The sequence below is a fragment of the Epinephelus fuscoguttatus genome, linkage group LG2 (genome assembly GCF_011397635.1).
Source record: "Epinephelus fuscoguttatus linkage group LG2, E.fuscoguttatus.final_Chr_v1".
Classification (NCBI taxonomy): Eukaryota; Metazoa; Chordata; class Actinopteri; order Perciformes; family Serranidae; genus Epinephelus; species Epinephelus fuscoguttatus.
The window spans coordinates 47,400,463-47,418,394 of record NC_064753.1 but is presented as its reverse complement, the minus strand read 5'-3'; the positions used below and the strand labels follow the sequence as shown (position 1 = coordinate 47,418,394).

Genomic DNA, 17,932 nt, shown 5'->3' with positions numbered 1-17,932 from the left:
ATAAGGCTCCAACTACTTTTGAAGTTTCATTAGGGCTGGGCGGTAAACCCATTCTTCCTGAAAACCGGTATGTATTTTCATTATGAAATGAATTTTTCTTTAACTGCAATACCAGTGAATAGCCCAAACAACGTCCAGAATGTACGCGGCGGGAAAGTGTTTCAGCGGTGACCCATTTCACTGCTGCACAGAGAGTGAGAGCATAGAGAAAAGTTTAGAGGCGAGAATGGTTGCGGGAGAGAATCCTGAAAGCGAAGCAGCCGTACACGATGACCCAGAAGAACTTATACCAAAAAGAGCAGTGTTTCCCCTGTATGCAACTAACAGCGGCACACCGCTGTTTACAACTCTCCTCTGCCCTCTTGGGCCACATTTTCCTGACCGAAGGCGACCCGAGTCCGAGACAATTCTAACTGAGCACGGCACTAATGGAGCGGAGCCTGTTTTGTGTTCAGGCGTCACGTAAATAACAAATTCCAGGACTTGAATAGGCCATAGCAAAACACAGCAGCATGTCAAGTGGGCCGAACCCGAGCAAAATACCGTCAAATACCATGAAACCGCTATGATTTTTTAAAAAAATGTGACATGAAAATTTTGTCATACCACCCAGCCCTAAGTTTCATTTAAAAGTGAGTGAAACAAATCAACCACAGACTAACAGTCATAAATAATAAAGTAATAGTGCTTATAATCAGTTGTTCATGAGTTCTTTGTGAAACCAGATAAAATTAATAAACACCCCAGGTTCAGCGCAAGCAGCATGACCTGCTGTCATTAACGGGTGGTTTTATGGTGTGGTATTAATAGCAGGATCAAATGAACCGAAAACCTAAAACACACTGTTTGCATACTGTAAATGAAATGACTGTAACATTAAAGCAGATGCACGATCACACTGATCCGACAGCAGATTACAAACACTTCTTGGCACATCCTGGTAGTGTTGTCACACTTCCCCTGTGGTGCAAACACTCATCAGAACAGAATTATACTGTAGCTTGTGTTTCACTTCGTATAAGTCCATTTACAGGACGCTGTGACGTACCGTGATCTCTTTGAGGTCCTTGTCCTGTAGATTCTGCAGAGGGTCAATAAAGTTCTGTTTGACATTTATGTCCAGGGAGTCCTTCACATCTGCCATCTGCCTCATGGCCTCACCCATGTCCACCAGAGCACAGCCTGCAGGACAGAGAGACAAATACTCATTTTGAAACCCTATATTTAGTGGATTCAAAGTCTAAAATTTTCAGGATAGAAATTTCTCACTTGCCCCTTTCGTCACTTTGCCTTTAAATATTAACTTGTTATGATATTTCAGTGCTTTCCGCCATTAACTAAGAATTTCTGGAACATGAGAAAGAGTACCAAAGACGGAGTCCTCTCCCAGCTCATGGCCGTAGCGCAGCATGCAGTCTCCCAGCAGGCCTTCAGTCTGAGGGTAGCCGGTGGTCTTCACCTGTCCTCGGATCTTTGACACTGTGTTCAGCATGTTCAGTTTGGCTCGAGAGGCTGCGATGGAAAACAATGAATAAATCACATATTGGACTCATTTTGCGTCACAGTGTAAAATGTAGTGGCAGATTAAGTAACAGCAAAATAAAGTATGATGCATCTTTTTTTTTGTTACCTGGGTTAGGCTGGAGGTATTCTTGTGTTCTGGCCAAGAGGTCAAACACGGACTTGTTGGTCACGTCAATTTTCTGATGAGAGCGAGACAACAACGTTAAAAATTAGAGATATTGTAGCTGTGTGTAAATATTTTCTTGTTCTATAGAGTATTTGAAACTTTACATTCAGTTCATGATTCATTTTAAAGTAGGCTCATTGTCAAAAATTACAAGTAATTGTTTTAATATCAGCATAGTTCCTTCTGCTTGTTTGTTTTAGACATTGAAATTCAGAAAATCAGTGACCATCACTGAAGCTGAAGATGAGTAGAAAAGGACTTTCAGTTGGACACTCTTATCTCCTGCCTGTACTAAATGAAATCAACCCAGTGCCACCATGTGTAACGCTATACATTATGTTACCTGCTGAGCAGACAGTACTGAACTCACCCTCTCCATCTCCATGAAGTCTTCATCGAGCTTCGTCCCCTCTGCCCCGCTGATCTTTTCACTGAGTAGCTGCGCAAAGAGAGCAGAGAGAGAATTAAGGAGGACTCAGAGACACAAAGGGACAGGACGAGGGTTAATCTTTTAACATTTTTGTTTGTCTCATTTTACAGTTTCAACAGTACAGTGCTTGACTTGATATTTATTAGTTAAATTTAGGACATTTGTGTCCAAAAATAAAAGTAATCATATCTCAGTAAAGCCGCGACCCAGCAGTTGTTCCATTATTCACTGTCTAGCATCATCAGGCTTTGTCTCTAGATGACATCATCCTCACAATCTGTCTCTCTGCTGTTCAGGATAAATAAAGTTAAGCTGCACAATATCAGGAAAAAAACATGCTGTATAGAGCCTGTAACAATAACCACATCACCGCAGCCTTGAAGTCACCACCGTCATCAATGCGTTTTTTTCTCAGCTGATAAATGTAATTCATTGAATACTGTGCTACTTTGGCTCTGACGCAGCTGACTGTCTCTGCCTGCAGTCACCTCCATTACAAACAGACCCAGCTGCACCTGTTGGTCACAAACATTGTGTGTGTTTCCTGCTTGGTGCATCAAATCATTGATTGGTTGAAGGAATAGTGCACCCAAAAATAAAAATTCAGCCATTATCTACTCACCCATATGCCGAGGGAGGCTCAAGTGAAGTTTTAGAGTCCTCTCATCCCTTGTGGAGATCCAAGGGGAGAGGAGGTAGCAACACAACTCCACCTAATGGAGGCTGACGGTGCCCCAGATTCAAACGTCCAAAAACACATAATTGAAACCACAAAATATCTCCATACGAGACCAGCCTGTGAAGCACACATGAAGGCGGTGCCCATGTCTCACGGTCTCGCGTAAGTGCGCACATGTGAGCGTGGTGTACAGAGAGGCAGTTAGAGCTACAGGCTACAATGAGGCTAAAAACAGAGTTCAGATGACGTTTTTCCAAACAGCTTTTTATGTCGGGGCTTCAGGACACTTGGATCACTACGGACGAGCAGTATGGAGATATTTTGTGGTTTCAATTATGTGTTTTTTGGACGTTTTAATCTGGGGCGTGAAGTGTTGTGAGGACTCTAAAACTTCACCTGAGCCTCCCTCGGCATATGGGTGAGTAGATAATGGCTGAATTTTCATTTTTGGGTGCACTATCCCTTTAAGTCAGATGCAACCTTTTCTTGAACTATGTCGAGGTACAATAAAGTCTAACCCAAACCAAAACTAACTGTTCACAAGCTGCTAGACCGGTTTACATTTAGAACATGTGACTTGACTGTGAGTGAGTGTCAGCTCTCTGTAGCTCTGCAGCAGCAGCTTCTCTGCTGCACCACATCTTATGTTTCACTTTGACACAGTTTATCAGGACTTTTCATGACTTTCATTATTGCTTTGTAACGGATGTGACTTAAAATGCTGCAAAGTACAAAACTTGAGACAAAAGGGACAAAAAGGTCCGTGACTCTGATGGAGATATGCCTCCTTTCAGCTTGTTAGCATTGGACCTTTTTCCTGTTGACCTATTACGTCCCAGACCAAACAATCGCCACTCTGTGTCTTCCTTCCATTCAGACAGACTCCTCGTCTGTCCAAAAAATGGTTCTGGAATGATTCTGGATGTAGATTTCACCACGTTGTTACCAGCTTCATCTGTTGTTACACATTTATTGCTATTCGACTTCTCAATCAAAGCCCAGAGCAGTAACTGTGGAGCATGTGCACAGCACCTCGGTCAGGTTGGGTCTGACTGGAGTAATTTGACTCCCACTAACATTATCTGGGTGTGTCAGTCCGACTTTGAGAAATCTGATTTAGTACGATTTCAGTTGGACTAACATGTTTACATGTACTTTAAAAGTCCAGTTTAAGTCAGACTAACACAACAAATCCATTTTCTCTAATGTCATGTAAACTAGTGGTTCCCAACTGGTGGGTCACCGTCCAAAAGTGGGTCACAGGTCCATTATGAAAGGACCGCAAGTGACTCACAAAGTTAGTAAAAAAACACACTTTATTTTTAATTACAGTAAATTTCCAGCACAGATTTAGCTGTTTAGGAAATTAACAGTTTCAGTTACTGGCACTAGACGGTATGAGGACATCCCCGATCGACACTTGTGCCTCAGCAGCAGTAACACTTCTGACCCTGCATGGTTTTAAAGGGTGTATCAAACAGAGGAATGGGACTTTGACACAATTCCCTGGCAGATTTAAAGAGGATTAAAATTCTGTGCACACAAATAGTGGACTAATACTGAAAGATTTGGGGCAGTTGGCCAGCTACAGTATTACTGCAGGTCAGTCACTGAGTTCTACAACTGAAACATCAAGCTTTACCTAATTTATGAGTTACTGTAATTATGTGTTGTAGTTTTCTTTCTGAGGAGCTCACTTTCATATCATTCTGCCTCATGCACCTCTACTTCATCAGAGATTTTCTGCATTACCAAGACAACATTTGAAGAACCCTAATGGGAGCAACCACCTACTTCTGTCTGTTATTTTTTTGGAGGATGTTGCATAATTCTTCTTTTTCTCAAGGCTTTTTCAGTCTTCTACTTATCTCTACAGTTAGGGGACAGTTTATGCTCATTTTCAGGTCCATACTTGTATTTTGGGTTTCTACTAGAACATCTTTACACACCTTAATGTTCAAAAAACACTAATTTCTTCATACTGTCTGTGCTATAACACCTGTATTCACCCTCTGTCTGAAATGCATTTTCTAAACCAAAAACTTCTCAACTGAACATGTTTCACCAGGAGCATGATCAAAATCAGGGAGAAATGAACAACATCAGCAACCAAGGTTCCTTGAAGTTAGCATGATGCTACATGTAGCAGTTTAGGCTACATAACATACCCACTTGCAGTAGCGTGTATTCAGAACGGTCTGCTCACAGGGGTTACTTTTACAGACGTTCACCTCATTTAATACGAACATCTGACAGTGTATAATCATACACGCTGCTCAAAAACATTACTTAATCATCACAGTATAACACCAAGTCAGTTAAACTTCAGGGATATCAATCTGTCCATTTAGAAAGCACACCTTTCACATAGCCGCTATATTATGGAGCTGTCCCTCCAAACGCGGCAGTTCAAGGGCCTGTCCCAATACCCTCCCTTAGCCCTACCCCTTGGCCCTACTCCTGCATTTGTGCGTTCCCACGAGGGGTAGGGGTGTCCCAATTCCTTTTTGCGTGTAGGGGTAGGGGGCATAACGAGGGGCAGTGGGTATGAAACTAGCCCTTTGGAGCGAGGGATTTCAGATGCTGACTTGCCAGCGAGGGGTAGATGTCGCCATGGCTACCACCGAGCAAGAGACGGGGGAAAAGCTCGTACATAGCTAACATTACCGTCGTCAGGTTGCTTGTTAGCTAGCTAGCTAGCTTGCACTACCTGGCTTCTGTCATCTGTCCTGTTCTGCAAAATTCTTGCATTTTTCACATTACAATAATACACCAGCTAGTATAACTATGCTGCCTCGTAATGTTAGCTGGTTAGCTAGCTAGATAGCAGAAGTCCCCTGTCGTCTGTCGTTCATCAAATGAAGCATGATGAATACAGCAAACGTAATAGGCAGGATGAACTCAACTGGAGACTCCATTGTAGATGCCGGCTGGAAATGTGGATGGCTCGCAGCTTCCTGTTTAAAATAGTTACGTATGCGTGAACGTAATCAATGGGTGATGTAGTGAGTGGTGTCCCAATTCCTAGGTAAAGATTTCTACCTACCAGGGTCTTCCTTTGGCAGCAGTTTAGTAAAGTGGCTGCAGGTATGTGGCAGACGGTGACAAAGGGTGCTGCGGCACAGACACAGCACAGCTAAAAGTAGTCCAATTAGCAGCTCTGTGAACAGCACAACCTTTAACAGGAAGCTCATAAGTGGGAAAACCTGGAGATCGACCCAGAATAGAAACAAGACTTGAGTCACCAGGACTGGAGGTGTGTGGCAGGGTTATCAGTCGTCACATATGGAATATGATGATTAATGTAACTGAAGAACAGATGCTCAAACACTTTAGAAGCAGGGTCTTGATATTGGCAGACAGCACAAGGCTCCACATTCAAAGGGAACATGAACCCAAAGCAACTTTGAACATGATTAAAGCAGTGTGCATCACAACACGCCCCCTCTTCTCAGGGTCAAACCTAAGTCAAATCCAAACACAAACACATTATAAACTATACTGTATGCTGGGATCCGAGTACACACTCTCTCTCATCAAAGTGGTATTCACAAATATTCATAAATCAACTTAGAAATCATAGCAAAAACGTCATGTATTATGAGGTCTGACCACAGGACATTCTGCTTATCCGCTGACGTGTCTAATTACTATGAGAAAACTCAAACTGTCACCGATCAAACAGTCATACCTGGAAACTACCATGTCATTTACAACTCCAGTTAGTCATCATTTCAAAAGGAAATCCTCGGAGCAGCGCTGTAAATGACACATAAATGATGCCGTGATCGGCAGTCAGGCCTCAGTGGCTGAGTATCAGTCATACTGTCGCACCAGATAGCTGGCATGTGATCACAGCCTCCTTATCTTCCACTCACCAAGGTCTGTATTATCTATGATCACTGAGCTTGTAATCTCTTTCATCGACCAGCTTACTATAGCAATAACATTACAAGAAATCTGAACAGTGATTTCTCTGAACTGCTCAGGCTCATGCCAGCCACCAAGCTCATGTGTACAGTAATGGTATAACATTACAACAAGGTGTCTGTGAGACAGTACAAACAAACTTACTAAGCACAGCAGTGGTAGATCAGCAACTCCCGTGTCCCCAAAGATGAAACTACTGTTTTTGTCACTAAGGTCTGGTGGCTTTGAAGAGAGCTCAGATAAAGGCTTGTTGTTTTGACCACAGATAACAGCACTGGACAATTTCACAACTGAACTCACCATGTAACATTAGCGTAGCTGTCGCCTACAGAGTATGGATAGTTGACTCCTATTTCATTAGAATGAAACGGCCAGAAGTTAACAGACATAATTTAAACAAAACTTTAATAACATGATGTCTGCCTGAGCTGTGTCAGACAGATTTTCCTCAGCAGTGGTTGTTGATTACATTACATAGATGCAGAAACATTTCTATATGGTTTTCAGCAATGAAGACAACAACTCCTACAATCCCACTCTACTTTACGACATCATCAAAGTCCATCTCTCATTACTGTTTAAATTGAGAGACCCTGAGCAGCAGAAATGACATTTTCTGCATTTAACTTACATCCAGGTGATGAAAGCTCACATTGTGCCTTTCTTACCATCAGCTGTCTGGCAGATTTTAACTGTTCTGGAGCACAGAGTATAAAAATGTGTTCATGTTTCTCTCCTGACACTTTAAGAATAAACATTACATTGATCGCCCCCAGGCCAGTCAGTGTAATTATCAAAGTGCCAACGTGGTGAAGAAAGACATTACTTTTATCAAAGGCCGATCCAAGACATCCAAGATATCAGCCATTCAGGTCGGGGCTGATGTTCAGACTAATGACTTACTTGTAAATTCAATTATTTAAATGGCCTGAATCTATTGATTTGACTTGAAGAGAGTTTTGCAGGGTTATTCAGTTATTGTTTAGATTTGTTGTTTAGACATTACCACTATATTTCATATTACTATCATGGTACCAGTATTTCTGTAACTCTGTTTTGTCTTTATCTTTGACTGTATTTTGCTGTTTTATCTGCTACAGCAATAAGTTATCATTTCATCTGTTTATCTAAATCTTATTGTTTTTACTCACTTTATACTGATGTCTAGAGCTGCCCCCTAATAGTCCACCAAACGTCAATCGACCACAATTGCCATTAGTTGGCAAGATTTCATTGGTCACTTAGTCACAGAAAAAACAAACGTGAAACTGCGCCTTGTCAAAATAACTCAAAGCCTATATGACTGGACCATGTGGGAATTTAATGTGAAAGGACAGACACAGGAAGTGCCCACGCTCAGCAGTCAGACATGAGTCAGGTTAATCTCCAGGGCTGGTACCTGCGGTTATTCCACAGGCTAGTTAATAACATGTCGGGCAGGAAATCCAAAGTGTGGGATCATTTTGAGAAGGTGAAGGACGAACCCAAGGTGATATGTAAACTCATCTTCATTGGTCGACTACAAACATGACGTATCATGTAAAACACGGAAGTAGCTACATGCCCATTAGCCCACAGCGTCATTAACAGGCGGCTCGCTCAGTGTGTGACGTGCACTTGGAGATAAAATATAGGCCTATATTAATGAAGGTTCATTAGTACGGTTTGTATTTCTCTGTAATGTAGCACAGTGTTAACAATGTTACTGATACTATTCTTGCACACACCTTCAACTCAAACCACCAAAATATATCAGTTAATCATTACATTCATATCAGAAACATGCAGGAGACTAGTCCACTGATGGACCTAAATGATGAAAACTGCTTGACCAGGAAAATTCTTAGTCGAGGGCAGCCCCACTGGTGTCCTCATGGAACCCTAAAGAACATATCTTGTGTTAAATGGTGTCAATTTTGGGATGTAGAATACATTTGAGTCAGCTGGTGTCAAAAAGCTGTTTTGCTTTCACTTGGTGATTAGAGCCTGAGGGGTGTGTCGTTCCAGTGAGTTCCCTCAGCTGTGCTTTAATGCAGTTAACTGAAAATCGGCTCTTTGTGCGCTCCACTTTGGACTGCAGCAGATGTATTGTTGGTTCTGACTTTGTAAGATACTGCAAGACCAAAATGCTGCTGCCAGAGCTCTAACCAGAACCAGAAGACTACAGTTACAGAAGAGATTGTAAAGTGTTAGTGCTGGTTTATACATCACTTAATCTCCAGACAAAACATATCTACAACATGCTTGAAATATAAACCTGATAGGTCCCTTAGGTCTTTTAGAAGCAGTCAGAATATTTAGCTACCATCTTGCACACAGGTGGAACCAACGTCCTGATGTCATCTTAAATGACGGCCGACCTACTTTCAAATTCTAAACTCAAAACTCTGCTGTTGTGCTGTGCCTTTAACTGATTAAAATCTTGCCGTGCTTTCATTTTTTTTACTGAATTTGGGGAAACTTGTTACTCCACTGTAGTATTTTGATTGATTTTTATTCCCTTTTTATTGTATTTGAAAATGCATTTTGCTGCATTATACAAAGCACTAAAATCACCCCAATAAGACAGACTGTGTTTTAGCAGCTGGAGTTGGCTTTCTGTGATGGTTTTCAATAAGAATGAAGCGTTTTGTGTTGCCTTAGGTTGTGCCTTACATTTCTGAAGGAGCTCTCCGAACGCTTCAAGTTAAAAAAAACTTCCACTTGGAACAGAAAAAGCGCTCTTTTATCCCGCTGTCCAATGAGATGCATTTAGAGGCAGGCCTTCTCATGTGGCGATGACGACAAATAGTAACACACATGGTTTGTGTGAAGCTAACATTAGCAGTCTTTCATTGTCGCCCTCGGAAAGCTGCAAGACATATCTCAACAAATTGTAGCCTCAACTTCTTTCTGACATATTACCAACTGTAATTAGGCCCTAAGATCTACAACAGATTGTCAACTGTCCCCAACTCATCCTAAAATAAGCCTCAAAGCGCTCATCATCCAGGCGAAGCTCCCGGAGCAGCTGGTGTCACTCCCTGTGATTTTGTCCTCTTTCTCAAAGATCTTATTTACCCACATAGATCTCTGTTTCCCTGTGACTAATGTACTATTAGGGAAAACAGCCTCTCACCCTCAATTCAAGCAAGTGCCTTCTGCCTGTGCATTCTTGACGCAGATTTCATGATACAGATCTGTGAGTCAGCTCTATCAGACTGAGTCAGGCTTCAACAATTATAGGCAGTGTGGTGCAGTTTAGGCCCCAATGCAATTTAGATTGAGGCCCAAACTGCCTTTGTGTTTGAAAGTTGCTTTACAAATAAATTTCCCTTGCCTATTTGCCCAACAAACAGTCCAAACAGTATTCATTTAACAATGGTATGAAACACAAGAGCAGCCAACCCCTCACATTTGAGAGGCTGGAACAGTAAAATATTAATGGTTTCCACAATTCAGCTCGACCTAAACATTCTTCACTTGAGAACAAAACGTGCAGCTGCTTCTGATATTTAATGATTTCAGGTGCTTTTACTGCTCATATCTTGGTCCTAAACAGCAGCCGAGCTGTGTTGACACCTCACAACATCTTATGTCACATGATTCAGAGTGATATAAATGATAACATGCTCCTTGTTACATCCCAACTGGTGCTGAACAAAGAGGCCGAGCGTGATGGTGAGTGTAAGAGGAGCAGGGCAGGAAGTTGCGGTCATCACCTCCAGCATGCTGCATTGTCTTGTGTCAGTAAGTGACGACATCAGCGCTGGAGTGAGTGTTGCTGCTGCCAGGCCTTATGTAAGCAGCAGGACTGGATCAGTAAACAGTTTACAGTATGACCCAGGCTTTGGGAAAGCATGGGCGGGGGGCGGAGAGCTTGAAAACTGCAGCGTTTCTGTGTTGATGTTGTGCGTGTGTTTGTGGAGGTCACACAGTATAATAAGCCATTGCAAGCACTGGTAGAAAAAAAATGGAAATGCGTCCAGTGTCATAAAGAACAAGAGCTCACAGTGACAGCAGTTCCAAGAATCTCATGAATTTTCACAGAGCAGTGTTGCCGGGTTTCGTCGCTGTGCTGTTGGCCTCATGTTTACTTCACTGATGTTACATTTCCCTCAGCTGAATCCTAATGATCATCCACACAGGGCAGTCACAATATTTTTGATGCTTCACACACTTCAATATCACGACATATTGCGACAACATTGTAGGGTTGACTATTGGTGCTTTCACAAAATACTTACACTGTGACATTTTCGATATATAATCATGAGTAACGTGGAAATAATGGTGACGTGTGTAAAGACAAATAAGAGAACAGCTACAACAGTCTGGTACGTTCATGAAATCACATCATTTTACTGTAACACAACCTTTAAATCGAGGAAAAGACGATATTCAAAATCTGAGATGATATCCAGTCTCATATGATATCGATGTTTTGCCCAGCCATAAATGGATAGATCCACTGGAAGTGGAGGTTATGGCGGTTGTCACCAGTGCACCTGCCTTATAAGTAGGGGTGGGAATCGCCAGAGGACCCACGACATGATATTATTGCAATATATTGTGATTTATTACCTTTTTCCAACTGCAAATTATTTCCCCAAAGGAAAACTTTGTCACCGTCAGTTTTACCTCATAAGATAAAGTTTTCAGTCTGTTCATCGAATGAAAAAAAATGGAAGCTTTCTCATAGGCTTACAATGATTTCTCTATATACACACAGGCAGGGCGCGGTCTGCTGGAGGCTGCCCTCTTGCGTCGCCATATTTGAATACAGTGGCTGAAAGGGACATACGCGCTTCGCCTTTCGCGTTTACCTAGAACTTGGCGTCACTGGAGACGGTTAAGGTGAAGATCAATCCGAGGTGCTTCTGTGTGAACCCGCTTTGTACTTTTATGATTCTGTCGCACTTTAAATGGAGGACCACACATATGTTTTGCCCCGTAAGAGGGAAACCACGCCACCAAATAAAAGAAAAAGATCAGATAAGCGAGGACGGGACAAAACGCAAGTGAATATCAGTGTTGCTAATTCCAGATGGAAAGAACTCCCGAAGGAGAAGGATTTCACAAGGGATGCGGAGGTTGCCTGCTTTCTGCTAGACAGGTAATTCAATCTGATATTTTAAAATCATTTTGGCTTCATGTTTGCAACTACTTTTCCCTCTCGTCTAAGTTCAAGTGACGGCTACGTTTACATGCTAACGTTATCCTAGCCTTGGCTAACGTTATCCCAGAGCTACAGCTAAATGGTTAGCCTAGCCTACAGCCTAATCTGTTGATTCCTCTCGCGCTGCTGCTAAGGCTGCCACCCTCTCCTCCTCCTCTTCCCTCTGGGTAGCTGAGACACACCTCTTCGCCTGGCCGTTCCTGCACCGCCTCTAACGTTACCCCCTCACCCCCTTCCTCTCCCTGGTCTTCCTCCTCTCCCTCTCCCTCTTCCTCATCTCCCTGTGTCCTGTGGAAGAGCACTCTGGAAACGCATATATTATAATCGTACCAACCTATATTTGCCGCACTGTGCTGTGACTATCACATAAAACGTGTTATTTTAGCATTACTGTGCTAATGTTTGCTCGTGTTACCAAAACAATTAGAAATAAAACACTCCTAAACACTTGTCACACTATATAACACCTGTATCTCACAGATAACCTATATCTCACTGGTAAGCTATAACATATCGTAACATGGTTTAGATTCCTAAATAAACATTCACCTCGTCGCTAGATACTGCTGAAAAACTCTGCTGTCTGCGTAAGGCTTTTTGTCCTACGAGGCCACCCTCACTTACCCAATGGGAGGGGTGAGTGAGTGAGTGAGCGCGAGTGAGCGTTGCAATCTAGAATTTGACCGCTGATGTTACTGTTACTCACCATTTTTACACACTGAGGCTTTAATCATTTAATGTAGCACACCTTAAAGGGGCAATAAGCGAAATCCTTTCACTGCTAGGTTTGCTGTTGTGCACTGCCTGTAGACCAAAACAAAGTGTGTCAATGAGCCACTCCTCCCTCTACCTCTGCTCTCCAACACCCCCCACTTGCCTCGTCTGTGTCACCGAGCACTGCAGCATCTCCACGGACTATCGCATCCAGACGGTCCCGGTGTTTCTTCCGCAGGCTCCGCTTCACTCAGTTCACTCAGCTGCCTGATATACCCGCTGCTTCTTCCCACATTAACCTGAATAACAAACTAGGGCTCGGTGCTCCGGTTGGATCCATATGGAGAGCTGCTAGCTGGGAGGCTAGCGGAGGCTAGTGGAGGCTAACTGGCTGTGCTGGCAGCTGAGTGAAGTGGAGCATGAGGAGGAAGCACCGGTTAGCCTCGCTTTCACTGGAGGTAGATTCAATCACCACAGGGGCGAGGAAATAAAACCTAAACAGCCAACTTAGTTTGGCTTAGTTTAGCAGTTAGCGATGTCTTTCACTCACTCTTAGCACTACTCGGCTGCCACGCTAACGCTCCAACTCCAACTGAGCCGACTCAGCACCATGTAGCCGACCGAAAAAGCAACTGATTTTATTATTCTAGTACCAAAAGTTGTGTGTATTTGCAAAAATGAATAATGTATATCATAAAAGATCGATACTTAGCATTTGTGTATCGATATAATATCACCACGCAAAATACTGCAATACTATGCTGTATGGATTTATTCCCCTCACTCCTACTTTTAAGTAGCCTTTTGGTAAGATGGGGATGATGTAACCCCTAATCAGATGTGCTTTACCAGCACTGTGTTCTGATGGTGCCATTGTAGCCCACATGGTGGGCCGGTCCATCTGGCATTTACCAGAATTGCCAAATTGCCAGTGTGAGCCTGCCAGCACAGGTCTTTATTCAGCCAACCTGGCAAATCTAAACAGAGAGCCCTGCTGCCCCCATTCCATTACAGGTGGTGTGAATACGTGTGTGTCCACAGCTCCACTGCAAGAGCTGCCAGCAGTAGGAGGGTTGTAGGCACCAAGTGGGTCAGAGCCTGGGTAAAATTAGCAGACTCAGAGTGGAGAAATGAGCCCGATCTGGCTGCCAGAGCCTTTCTAGGACAGTGGAGGGGGCAGCATGCTCAGTGAAATGAAACGGAAAGTACCACTGTACATCTTTACAGTCTGATCCATCAAGTCAGTTACTGTTACCAATGTAAGATCATGTTTTCACTGAACAGCTAAATGAGTATTTCAACATATTTGGAAAACACCCATTATCTCTCAGTCTGAGTGCGTTTATTACAGAGCTGGAGTCAAACCATGTCCATAAAGAGAGAGTGAACACAAGGCTCAACAGGCAGAAAGTAAAACCGTTAAGACCAACAGGTACTTTGATTGGAAGGGACTCTACAGCGAGCTGCGATCGTCACTGACAGGATGCTAGTTCTTCCTTTCAAATCAGACATCAAAGAAGCAGCCGGCATTGCTCATTCATTTACAGTCACTTCTTTGATTGTGTGACTGTGTTGTTGGATCTGTGTGTTCCCTCTTCCTGCACTCTGAACACAGACCTTACAGACGGGCCTGCAGGAGCAGAGGGGACGCACACACTCTGCTTGTTCCTTCCTTTGTACAGCGCACACACACACACACATGCACATACACACTGGGGATGTAACTGAATGTGAATATGTTATTTGGAAGGGCATTAAAAATGTGATGGAAACAGATGTATTCTAACTGAAGTTGTTCGTTAATATTCAGAGGAGAAAAAGCCATGATTCCAGAAACTGTTTCGCATAATTGTAGATGGCCACAAGATAAAAACTCCTATTCTGTTTGCAATATAGGACTTGATTTTGCAAGCTAGTTATTTTATTTACTACAAATTACTGAAAAGTGATCGCTATGTTCCGTAGTTGCCCAACCAAGTCGACGCACATCAGGCAGCATGCTGAAAGCGCACAGATCCCGACTACCAGAGAGACAGAGAGATCAAAGTACAGTATGAAGATGTGGAAATATATTTCATGACTAAATATATGCCACTTTTAAATCAATTTGATGCTTTTAAGGCACAACAATGTCATTGCCAAAGAATATTAGGTAGAAAATACAACATAGTCCTGATTTAATGTGACCCCTGGTATAAACAATGTCCACTTCAAGTCTTCTATTCAAACACAGAGACAGGTAATTTTTGGGGCTTAACAGATGTCAGATACAGAAAATGACGTCTCTGTTCATTTCTAATAGAGTCTAACAGAGTCACTACAAAGTCCCTTCTTTATGCCTCCTTTGCATTTTTACACCAAACTAAACAACAGCACCATCGTGCCGCTCCAGTGTGTGACTTAAATAGTATCCTGGCATGCTGGCATGAACCAAAAGAGGCATGACGGGCCTGACGTTCTCTTTATGCATCCATGTGTTTGACACAACATCAGCCGCTAGTGTGACAAATAACATATAACATGGCAATAACAACCATTTACCGTCCCTGTTATATGGCGGCTGATCTGATCCTCTGTTCGAAGGTTAAAGAGCTCCCGAATCTCAGTGCTTTCCCGGCTGTTGGTCATCTTCTTTGAGTTAGCCACTAACTGCTAGCAGCTACATTATAAATGTCCCGCAGTGGGTCACATACATATATCATCATCAAATGTCACACATGTCCTGCCCATGGTCCCATCCTGTCCGATATCCCGTTTATACCTGTTACTGTCCCATTACTGCCTCCCCTGGCGGCTTAAAGGCGAGTCAACTCTGTCCCCAAATACCAAGATCGTACCTTCTATACCAGTGGTTCCACACTGGTCCAGCCACGGGGTCCAGATTTCTCCTTCATAATTACTTCAAGGTCCACACAGTTTAATATATTCAGTATCATATTTGTGTTTGGCCATGTTGTCAAGCTAGTTTGCTGCCTCTGTTAAGCAGCTGTCCGTTAGTCACTCACTCTACAGCAGGAAACAGCACTTCAAAATAAAAGCTCTATGCCTGAAATTTACTGTACTGTACAATGAAGTGTGCTTTTTACAAACTTCACATGTGGGCCATTCAGAATGGACCAGCGACCTACTTTGTGACCGTGACCCACCAGTTGGAAACCACTGTGATGTACTGAATGGCAAGGCGGCAAGTAGTGCACCTTGAACAGGCAGTGTAAAAGGGGCTCATGATGACCCAGCAGCCAAACAATGGAACATAGTAGTATGGAGGATTTCCCTTTGAGTTTCCTTACCTTACTCAGAGCTTTTGTGGCTTCGTCATTTATTACACAAAAAATTGGCTGTCATTTCTGTAAGTAACAATAACACTACAACACTATTAACTGTATCCAGACACGGCAGGTTTCACTGAGGTTTACCAAATGATATAAATGAATAAGCACAGTTCCTTATTCACAGAAAATCACAAATCAAAATGGAAGAGGAAAAACTGATTTTGACAGCAGTCAGTAGGTGCTCCATCAACATCTTATGCCTTCATTGTCACTTTGCTTCAAAACATACCTGACATGCAATTAACTTGAGCAACTTCAGGATTTTAAACATCCATTTGCGAGCCAGTTTAGACAATGGAGGCCAAATTTACAGCTCAACTTGTGTTGAAAATGTCCATGGATTCTTCACAACACTGAGCTGATTTCCTGCCTCTCAGTAGCATTCTGAGAAACCACAGAGAACACAGCTGAATCTCAAGTTAAGCAGTGCAGTGCATTTTATACTGTAAATACATCCTACATTCCACTATATAAAAGATTCGTGTTTATACTGGGTCTTTTGCTACCACACTAAATCATGCTCAACCGGTCGAAACATGGAGCCACCACCACTATCAATTTTCCTGACTGCAGTTTGGAGCGTAATCAGTTCAGTCCAACTCTGCTCATAGATCAGTGCAGCTCCAGGCTCTGCTCCAGCAGAGGTCAGAAACTACCGCCACACCACTGTTAATCACTCTCTCTGCTGGCTGCCTGTTTAATGAATGGTGGTACTGATCAGCAACATCAACAACCAATCTGAACCGAAGGAAAGTACGAGGGATCAAGTTGAGGAATCACCAAGAAACTTAGCCAAACACTCGGACTAAACTGCCACCACGATGCAACTAGATAACATATAATACAATCTTCTAATCCCTGACAGATCAAAGTATTTCATCACACTGATGAATAATCATCACCTGGTGAATAATCCGGTAAATACAACATTGCAACAAAGCCGTCCTGCTCACAGATTTGCCTGAGATATCAAAGGGATAGTCACCTTGGTATTAACAGCGTTGCACAATCTCAGACCCGTGACAAATATCATTTTACAACATATCATCAAATCACCCGACCCAGAGTCTATTACCCTTTTAGGAAAAGAAAATCAATGCGTGTTTCATCTCTCAGCTGGCACTAAAGAAAGCTCTGGAGAGAGCAGACAACTATGTTGTGGTCCCAAATTGCCACCTCAGGGTGCATAACAGCTTCTGTAGCTGCAGCACAAGTTAGTTATGCAACCTGTGTAACACTGTGTGAGCCAATTCTAACAGGATGCAGCAGTAAGGGGAGTCATCAGGCCAAACACTATTCAAATTACCACTTATTTAACACTCACAGGAGAATCATCAAGCAAACGCTCACATTAAAAGATGAGCTTGAACTTATGAGAATGAATAGAAGACGATCTTCAGTTTGGCAATGATTGAATTCATCAAACATTACTAATTAATCCTTATTACTACAGTGTATCCTGGTAGTAAGTGCGATAAAAGATAAAAATGAATTGAAGCTGCTGAAGTAGAATTGCTGCATGCTGAAGGATCAGCACAGCCTACAGATGCTTGGGTTCATCACCATACCAAGCTTAAGTTTTTACACAGCAGTAAAATGATTTACACAGTGCACCACGGTGACCTAGTTTCCCTCATCACATTGTATATTTTGCAGTGTAGTTATTGCCTGCATTGTAATGTTGACGCTGAAACAATGCAGTATGAAGCATGGGTTTAGTTCAGGAAGAACACATGATGTCACAGCTTGCATTAGCTGTGCTTTATCAGCTGCTTTAGTCATGCTCCAGCACGGCTGTTTTACCTTTGACACTTTCCATATGTCCCAACATTCAGTGAGGAATATTTTCCTTGGATAGGGACACTATTAGATTATCACTGAGTGCTTAACTGAGGTATAGTACGCTGTGTGAGCTTCATTTCAGATGAGAAAATCTTTGCAAGTTTGTATGTTTGTTGTTATTAATATACTGTTCCTATTTGGCAAAATGTTCATCTCA

General features: G+C 42.6%; 1 protein-coding gene across 2 annotated transcripts in view; it reads right to left on the bottom strand.

Moving 5' to 3' along the window:
* The window catches only part of sh3gl3a (SH3-domain GRB2-like 3a), a 48,472-nt gene that overhangs the window by 12,324 nt on the left and 18,216 nt on the right, over positions 1 to 17,932 (bottom strand). For both annotated transcript variants that reach the window (XM_049561877.1, XM_049561884.1), the window contains exons 2-5: positions 2,061 to 2,129; positions 1,631 to 1,703; positions 1,369 to 1,512; positions 1,049 to 1,182 (exon numbers count right to left, since the gene is read on the bottom strand). In XM_049561877.1, the coding sequence (XP_049417834.1) occupies positions 1,049 to 1,182; positions 1,369 to 1,512; positions 1,631 to 1,703; positions 2,061 to 2,129 (420 nt within the window). The remainder of the gene's footprint in view (positions 1 to 1,048; positions 1,183 to 1,368; positions 1,513 to 1,630; positions 1,704 to 2,060; positions 2,130 to 17,932) is intronic.